Raw genomic sequence first — 10,043 nt, forward strand, 5'->3', positions numbered from 1 at the left:
TGAACTGTGTAATGATTTTAGTAGCAAGGTTTTTAAGGTTACTAAATCCGTTGTAAACAATATTTTTTAAATTAAATTAAAGCGCAAATGACAAATTTTTGTGATAAAAATTTTTTGCGATGACAAATTTTTCCTCTATATTAAATCTTCCATTTTAAATTTCGAAAATTTGACTTCAGATTCGAATTTAATGACCTTAAAAACCTTGCTACTAAAATCATCACACAATTCTTAAAACTTTTTCTTCAAAAACATTTTTGGCATAAAACGTTTTTCTTTGCGTGACTACGCAGAAATTATCTCAGTGAAAAAAAACGTAATGGTGTTAAAAAAATATATATTTTAAAGATAAAAGTTGGCACTTTAAGATGGCGTAAATGAAAGTAGAAAAACAAATTTACTTCGCTAGCAAAAAAATTACAAATATGTCAAAAAACGTCAATTTTGACACCTTTAACTTCACTTTTCTCACGGGGTGATCCCAATTGATCACGGGTCGATTGGACACCACCAATCACAGCGACCGGTGCTTAGGAGCTTTGTAGTTTCAAGCGCTGTGAGTGGCTCGTGTCCAACTGGGTGCCACCCAAAAAATAGAAGAAATGGAGGTAATTTTCCCGTAACTTCTCTGTTATATGCCTTTATGTTATATTAGTAATGCAAATTAGAGTGGGGGTGATCCCGATTGACCACGGCTCGATTGGACACCACCAATCACAGCGACCGGACTTAGGAGCTTTGTAGTCTCAAGCGCTGTGAGTGGCTCATGTCCAATTGAGCCGTGTCCAACTGGGTGCCTCCCATGAGAGTGTATATATCTATTATACATATGCATATGTGTCTATTGGTGTTGTGATACATATATATGTCTATTTATCAATCGAATGTGAGTGTCCGCGATTTTGCTGAGAAGCGATTTTCGTTGACAAATTATACGCGCCGCGAAGTGAGGTTAGGAGTGCATGTACGTGGCTGTTACCGTAAAAATTTTCTAAGTTCGAATATCAGTTAAGGTTATGTTCCAAAACGTCTTCTCCGAGGAAGATTTTACTCTATATGCTACAGTATACATCACGTTTACTATATATTTCGAGTAAAATTTTCCTCGGAAAGGAAGTTTGTAACGTAGCCTAAGTTCATAAAACAATCACGATCGGGAGTGCGTTCATAAAACAATTTTATTTTGACCGTTCGTAAACCTGGAAGGCTTCGATTGCACACATTGCATATTGCATCCGTCGCTAATTGGCCAATTTAAAAATAAAATATTCTCATTGGTAAAGCAGTGAAAAATTACTAGGCACCAGCTAATATGTGTGGTGTGTGCAATCGGGATTGTAGGCAAATGGGATCCTCCCATAATAAGTTAACATACAACTGAAAGTTCTTATTTCTATTAAGTAAATGTGATCTCAAGTTTGATATGATATTACTTTGTAAAGCTTTCTAAGAGTATATTTTTTTCTAAAAATGTTTACGTCTAAAAATATTTTAATATATTTTAATTTGTTTTTAGTTGTATGACTCGCAACATTATATAAATAATGCTATATTTGTGTATTTATGAAGTACTTTTATTATTAAAATAAAATAATTTGTTTACACTCCAGTTTGTACCATTATTTATTAAACATAAAATAAAAAAATAATTTTTAGGAATATTTTCTCAGAAATTTTGTGATTTTTCCCTAGATTTTTTAAAAATTTTCTATTTTTTCAAGAATTTCTCGGGAATTTCTTACATTTTGTTTTCAAGAATTTCTCTGAAAATTTTATTACAAATTCTAAGGAAATTATTTATTTCAACTTGGCAATCCTGAGCCAGAGTCAGGGTTGCTTCGCTCATAGTTGGACAATGTTGAACTTTGAGCGAAGCTTTGCTAGCTACACATTTTGCACGAAACGACGGAGTGGGGTGTCTTCACCAGCAAAGCTTTGCTACATGAAATGGCACCTTAATTCCTCAACGTAGCTCTGGTGTACACAGTACTGACACACTCTTATAGCGTATTCGATTTACTGACTCGACCCGACTCCGAGTCAATAGTCTGTTCTGTTTAGCTGCAAAAGAAGAGCTAAATTGTGTAAGAAATGCAGTTAAAAAGAACAGACTGTTGACTCAGAGTCGGGTCGAGTAAGTAATCGAATACGCTATTAAGCTCTCTCAGGCTTTTCTCTAATAAAATGTGTTGAAAACTGTATGATTAAACGTAAAATTATGATTTGCTATCAATAAAACTAACGATAAATAAGAAAACCACAACTTAAGCCGGTGGCACACGATGCTTGTTTTCCTACTGGATTGCTAGCTGGATTAGAATCTTGCCACCGTATTGGATGTGATACCAGCATCGCAGCCAATACAGTGGCAAGATTCTAATCCAGCTAGCAATCCAGCAGGAAAACAAGCATCGTGTGCCGCAGGCTTTAAACATAGTCTGAGAATAGTGAGAATAAGACCTTTTTGCTTGATCTGTCAAACAAACGAGTCAGTTGGACGAGTCGGTCAAAATTGTTGCTTGACAGCTTTGTAATTTTGAAATTTCATCACGATGCAACGGTACGATATTCTGATCCAGGAGATCGAAGGCATCGACGATTATCTGGGTCCAACGTTCCGGTAAGCGAATTAGCTCAGGGATAGAGGTCCCAGATTAAAATACGCGCTCCACCAAAATCTACCCCCTTCACGTAGATACAATGAGCTCGCATATGCGCACTTGAGGGGGTGGCATCCCTTTAAAGAGGGATGGCATTGTAGACGCGTTCACCGCGTACAACTCATATTCTCGAGCGAATTTTTCGAGCAAATTTGCAGTCGCAACATTGTTGAAAATGTCAATTAGTTTATCACAAAATCTTCTGTCATCGATGGTGCCGAAGCACGAATACTTACTTTATGAAATAGAATCGACCGACACTAATAGCATAGGCCTCGTTTTCAGGTATTATCAGGATGACAAATGGTGGAGAATTTAGAAATCTGTACTGTTATTACTATTAACAGTGAATTCAGCTATTTGCATAATATTAGATTAGTGCGTACTAAAAGTTGCTATGCATGAAATTATCAAAGCCAAATCTAAAGCATATAAATATTTTAAATAATTAAATACTCAAAAATGTTTGTGATATTATGACATTGCCTAACAATATGTATGTATTTGTCAAAGTTGATTATATTATGTGTTGCCACATATTGAGATATTTTATGTAAAACAGCCTTTATACATTAGTTTAGTGTAGTACTAATGAATGTGTATTCATCGTAAAAGATGACGAGAACTGTCGTCACATTTAATTTATGTTGCAGGGCGATTTACGATGGTCACGAGCATCAGAAATTTATGGAAAAACTCGACGATCGTATTAAGGCTCACGACAAGGACATTGAGAGAATGTGCAATCATCATTACCAGGGATTTAACGATTCTGTTCGAGAGCTCTTGCAAGTTCGCTCACAGGCGCAACAATTAAATGTTAGTTTTATGTTTGAAAATAATTAGCGACAATAAAAACATTTACTATGATATAGCAATGTTTTAGCAGGATTACCAAAAGTTTTCAGTCACTGAATAATTTTATTGTATGCTCAGGTAAAGAATCTTTACAAATAAAGATTTAATATACAAGTACTCAATATATTCTAGCATTTAAAATACTGTGTCCTTAAGTTGATTGCAATAATAATTCTATTAAATATATTCTTAAACGGGAAAACAATATTGACAAAAATTATTATGAAATTATATGCTGGCCTGAAACTTTTGGCAGCCAATGTATATGTAAATTACTCTTTAATTCAACCTCAGCATTATATAGGCAGAGATATTGGAGCTTGACAAATGTATCACCACCACATCTACCAAAGTAATCGAAAAAGGCGAGGAACTCGTAAAAGCTCGCAAAGTTGAGAGCAACATGGCTGCTGCTGTAGACAGTCTCACTATGTGCCTTCCTGTCTTAGCCGCGTATGCAAAGTTGCAAAAACAATTAAAAGATAAACGTTACTATCCAGCCTTGAAAACACTGGAGCAATTGGAGCATCACGATTTACCGAAAGTTACAAATTATAGGTTCTCCTCTCAAATTACTCAACAAATTCCACAGTAAGTGATTGAAAAAAATCTTTTTTTAGTATCTCTGTATTATATGTAACTGCAAAATATTGTAGAATTATCTTTCTTCTAGATTGCGTGAAAATATAAAAGATGCATCTATGTCTGATTTAAGAGATTTTCTAGAAAATATTATAAAGCATTCACCAAAAATCGGGGAAGTTGCAATGAGACATGTTGGTATTTTCTTTTATTTTTATTTAATGTCTATAATCATATGGTATATAATCTAGGTAGGCTTATTATCTATGTATAATTTGTCAACTTTAGCAACTTTTTATATCAGACCGCTGAACAGTTAGCGACTGAAGCAGAAATTATAGGAAGAAAAAAAAAGAGAACTTACGCGAATCAGTCAAACGAGATCGAGGAGGAACTAAGTGCCCAAGATTTAATGGATTTCAGTCCTGTATATCGATGTATGCATATCTATACTGTGCTCAGAGAAGGAGAAACTTTTAAACTGTATTATAGACAACAAAGAAAACAGCAAGCTGAATTAGTTTTGGAGCCACCTATCAATATGGTAAATTCTGTCACTGAATATTTTTCATGTCTGTGTTCCAGTAATGAGACGGTTTTTTACTTTTAGCACGAGAGTATAGTCGAATATCAGACTTATTTACACGGTATCATTGGTTTCTTTGTGGTAGAGGATCATATATTGAATACAGGTAACGGATTAGCTACTCGCTCATACTTGGATGAGCTTTGGACCAAGGCTTTGTCTACTATAGTGTATGCTTTGCGCACATATTCGGTAAATTATTATACACACACTCTTATTATATTTTATAATTATAATTAATATAAGAGAATTATATTTTTTAGGCATGTTGCACAGACGCTACACTTATATTAAAAATAAAAAATCTTATTATGTTATTCAATACTACTTTAAGGGTAGGTAGCAAAGTGCATTCATCTTTTATTGTTCATATGGTATGGATATATATGATTTAAACGATTTTTTTTCCATTATTTATAAACAGGATTATGGCTACTCCGTAGAACAATTATGGGATTTGTTACAAGAAATTAGAGTACATTATAACGAAGTGTTGATGCAACATTGGGTTCAAGTATTCAGAGATATTTTGGACGAAGATAGTTTCCTACCAATTCAAGTGATCATCAATCATACTTATGAAACATTTAATCCCTATAACCAGAGAATGATTTATTATTTTTTATATTTACTCGGTCATCACATTCCAGGTTACAACACAAGCAGAATACGACAAAGTTTTGAATCTATTTCCTTATCACGACGATGAATTGCAAAAGGCCGAGTTTCCGAAGAAATTTCCATTTTCTGATATGGTACCGAAGGTGTACCAGCAAGTGAAAGAATTTATCTACGCTTGCTTAAAATTCTCAGAGGATTTGAACTTCACGCAAACAGAAATTGATGAAATGATATGCAAATCAACAAATTTGTTATTAACAAGAACTTTCAGTGGATGCTTATCATCGTTGTTTCGCAAACCATCGTTAGCACTTTTACAAGTAGTACAAATTATTATAAATACCGGATATCTCGAGAAATCTACGAAGTATTTAGAAGAATTTGTGACTAATATTACTGGGTAAACATCTAATATATAATAATATTATTATATCTTTTGTGAACCACTAAGCATATATAATTTTTTTAGCACACCTCATCAAGGTCAATTAAGTTGTATGGACGTGGAATCTGCTATGTTTCGAGTTGCACGTGAAGATGCTGAGAAGCAAATTTGCGATAAACTGAAAAATAAGCTGGATGAATTTTTGGAATTAGAGAATTACGACTGGAACTTGACGGAACCTCAAGGACATGCCTCGGGATTCATTACAGATCTTATTGCGTTTTTACAGAGCACTTTCACATGTTTCACCAATTTACCGGTAAATATTGTGATATAATACATACGGTTACGTATGCAATTTTTGGAACGTAATAAACGGTAATTGACATTTCAGGGTGAAGTAGCTCAAGTAGCATGCAAATCCGCGTGTTCTCACATCGCCAAAGCTATATTAGATATATTAATTAGTGAAGATGTGAAACAGATATCTATGGGTGCATTGCAGCAAGTCAATTTAGATACGATACAGTGTGAACGTAAAGTTTTATATTTTTCTTTATATAATGTTTCATCATAATATATATTTTTGAATATAAAAATTCAAATTATTACAATTTTCAGAATTTGCTGCTTCTGAACCAGTCGTTGGTTTACCAGAAGGAATCTTGTTGCAGTACTTCTCACAATTGCGACAGTTACTAGATTTATTTATGAGTTGGGACTGGCCTACTTATTTTCACGATTACGGTCATGATTCTAGTAAATATGATTTAGTAACCCCAAATATGGCTGTACTTCTGCTGGAAAAGTACATACTATACATATATATATTATTTGCATATTTGTTTTGTATGTAGTAATGTGCATCATTGTATTGATATATTAACATATGTTTTTAGATTGAAAGAATCTGATAAGAAAACGGTGTTCTCTGTGTTAAAAAAAAGTGAAAGAGACAAAAAGAAATTGCTTGAAACTGTATTAAAGCAATTACGTCAACTAGCACAGACTACTCAACAGCAATAGGAGTTGAAATCAATTATATATTTACAGGAGTCCCAGAATATTTAGGACAAGCTCGTGTGCAAATAGAGCGAATTAAATTGAGTCGAAAAGAATCTTCTATCATCTTTCCATTTTCGTAGTAGTTAACGAAATATTAATTTCTAAAGATCGCCAAATAAGCGCGCATCTACCTGACCTACCCCCCAAGTACACGCTCATCGGTAGTCATTAGGTCGGGAGTTTACTACAAACGACAACAGTATTAACGTACGACGGCAAAAGAAAATAACTGTTTATGCAATTGTATCTTGCCGCGCGCTTGCATTTACTATTACATCTTTTTTAGTCCTGTTGCTCGTGTCCAAACGTGGTGACTTCTTCTCATATGCCAATTGCTGGATTCACTCTGCATCCGATCAGAAAACAGGATTCCGATGGATTTTGCTTCGTATCATCGGAATCCTGTTTTCTGATTGGTTGCAGAGCATCGTACGACGCAAATCAGATGCAGGGTGAATCCAGCATATGATGTGCACGCTGGTTGTATACAGTTCATATGGGGCCTACAGTTTAAAGTCGATTCCGAAACGACGAAGTTTTTGTTTAGAGAAGTGTTCTTTGGACAAGAATACTCTCGGTGGGTTGCCGTTTCCTTCCGAGAGGAGAACGAGTGTATGAAAATATTTTGGTTTTACCGGGAATCGAACCCGGGATCTCCAGCATAGCAGACCAGTGCTTCTACTCTGCCACTCACTCTCAAGATTACTACATACCATTACATACTATCACAAAAATTACAAAATGCTAGAGAACTTTTCCATTCAGTTTAATCCACTCTACCTGTACACGAGCACTATCCCAGATATTCTGGGACACCCTGTATATATACATGTATGTATGTATGTACGTCTGTATATTGGAAATGTGTAAATATATACTAATTTTTATATATTATTGCAAAAACGTGACTCTTAACAATGAATATTTATTATGAAACTATATTTGTTTTTCACACCTACAAGCCCCTTAATAATACTTTGTATATTTTATAAGTATTTTTTTAAATAAAATGTAATAACAAGGCTAAGTAGCCAAGCCGGTTGTTAATGCTTAATGTGTATTTACAAAATTAAAATTAAAATATATATAATAAAGTTAATATTTATTATTAAAAATAATAAAACATACGTTTCGACCTTTTTATATCAGGCCTTCATTGTCACCAAATAAATTAGCATTACATACGCAAACAATGTGTTCCAATGTTCACCCTATCAATAGTACATCAAATTTCTACAGATGCAAAGTACTTGTATGAGTACAAATTTTAAATATACATTAAGTAAATATACATTAAGCATTAACCGGCTTGGCTCCTTAGCCTTGTTATTACATTTTATTTGAATTTATTCATTGGAGCCTATATCGAAATTGAAGTTTAAAATTTAAGTATTTTTTTATTATTTATTGATTTCAAATTATTTTCAACATATATAAATATATAAATACGCAGGAATTAATATGAGGAGAAATATCTATTATATACCTATTATTTGAATTTCCTCTGTATTGGCATTATTATATTCTATATAAATAGATTACACATCATACAATCACTGTACAGTGGAAGAATGATATATGTATCAAGTTCCAATTGTTACACATCATATATAGTATAATTATTCTTGGAATTATACAAAAAGTTTGATATAATTGTTCATTCGATCACGAGAAATTTACGACATTACGCCATTAATAACGCCAAAATTTTTCGTACCCCCCCAAAATGTAAACTAAATATATATAAGTTAATATAGAAATATATAAGAGTTACATTATTGAGATATTAACATAGAGATTAAATACAAATCAACAATAATTCCAATAAAATGACACCAATAGCACAATGCCTGGCTTACGACAAATCCATGCAATATAGTAGAAGTAAAACAAATATTAATAATACACATAAATACATATGTATTGTATATGGTACAGTTTACGTGTGTGATGCAAATTGTAACAATTTTAAAGTATTCATCGATATTATCGGGATTCACATTATCAGGTAGCATGGAATATTTATTGGAAGCTACCAAATTCATTAAAAAAAAGAAGAAAAATTTTAATATTTATTAGTCTATACAGGGTGTTTGATAAGTAACGATAAAACTCGCATAGGGATAGAACGGACTAATTAACTGCAGAGTCGAAAAGTCCTCTACCATTTTACAATTTTCGCAATAATTAACAAGATATTAGTTACTAAAAATCGCCGAATATTGGTTTTCAATAGTTTTTTACTTAAGTACTATCAACTTTACAGAAAAACAGCAAGAAACAAAAATTGTTTTTCTTCTCGTAGAGCTTTAAGAATTTTTTCAGAACTTTTTGTCAATTGTTTCTTCTTCCCCTGAATGGCTTTCTGACCTCTCTGTCAACTTTTTAAGGGGATGCTGAAGTCCTGTTTTACCATTAATTTTTAAAGACTTTATGGATTGAAAAGTCCTTCTCCACAATTAAAAAAAAGTAGCTTTTCAATTGTTGTAAAAAATTTTTTAATACAATTGATTCCTTATGGATTTAAATGTATAAACCAATCATATTGAAGAATTTTGCAACAATTGCAAAGCTGCTTTTTCTGTTGAATGCAGCTAACGCCTAACCATCTCCTATCGCATGCTGATAAATTCAGCGGGATGACCTAATCGCGATCATAATAATAATATATAGGTAATAAACACTAATTGTTAAAACAGGTTTTCAATTTTTAAAACACAAAAAAAAATTAACAAATAACAGAGCTAATGAGAGTCAACACGGATAATCAAACGCAAGTTTTGTATATTACAAAAATCTACAAAACTTGCGCTTGATTATCCGCGCTGACTCTCATTAGTCCTGTTGTTTATTGGTTATTTTTGTATTTTAAATAAGCAACATTTCAAAAAATATAAGAACTTGCAATTTGCGAGCAAATTACCCTCCCGAATATTGAGTTTATTTTTATACACTGAGAACAAAAATTTGTTCAACTAACTGCACACATTTAGTTGTTGGCAGATTTGGTTAATTCAACAAATTTTATTTGTCTAAATTTAACCGTAGTCTATTTAACATTGAATAGTTCGTTAAGCAGATTACGGTTAAATTCAATTAAATAAAATTTGATGAAATAATCAAATCTGCAAACAACTAAATGTATTTAGTTCGTTGAACAAATTTTTTTTCTCAGTGTACATATTTCTTTTAAAAACTTAAAATGGTGTTACACACCAACCTACTACGTTTAGATACTCTTCTTTCTTCTGGCCAGATTGATGATTCTCACCTTTCGTTGCTCGTG

General features: G+C 32.9%; 1 protein-coding gene across 2 annotated transcripts; it reads left to right on the top strand.

Moving 5' to 3' along the window:
* Positions 1-2,463: 2,463 nt before the first annotated feature.
* Sec15 (exocyst complex component Sec15) lies at positions 2,464-6,967 on the top strand. 2 transcript variants are annotated; one of them, XM_018517784.1, is made up of 13 exons: positions 2,464-2,620; positions 3,314-3,479; positions 3,823-4,109; positions 4,192-4,294; positions 4,405-4,644; positions 4,711-4,878; positions 4,950-5,021; positions 5,111-5,245; positions 5,337-5,707; positions 5,777-6,011; positions 6,087-6,228; positions 6,314-6,500; positions 6,592-6,967. In XM_018517784.1, the coding sequence occupies exons 1-13, from the start codon at positions 2,553-2,555 to the stop codon at positions 6,716-6,718; spliced, it is 2,301 nt and encodes a 766-aa protein (XP_018373286.1). In that variant the 5' UTR covers positions 2,464-2,552; the 3' UTR covers positions 6,719-6,967. The 2 variants fall into 2 exon arrangements, with proteins under 2 accessions (XP_018373286.1, XP_018373285.1); XM_018517783.1 differs by lacking the exon at positions 2,464-2,620 and adding an exon at positions 2,739-2,945.
* Positions 6,968-10,043: the final 3,076 nt, after the last annotated feature.

Source organism: Trachymyrmex cornetzi, unplaced genomic scaffold, assembly GCF_001594075.2.
Source record: "Trachymyrmex cornetzi isolate Tcor2-1 unplaced genomic scaffold, Tcor1.1 scaffold726, whole genome shotgun sequence".
Lineage (NCBI taxonomy): Eukaryota > Metazoa > Arthropoda > Insecta > Hymenoptera > Formicidae > Trachymyrmex > Trachymyrmex cornetzi.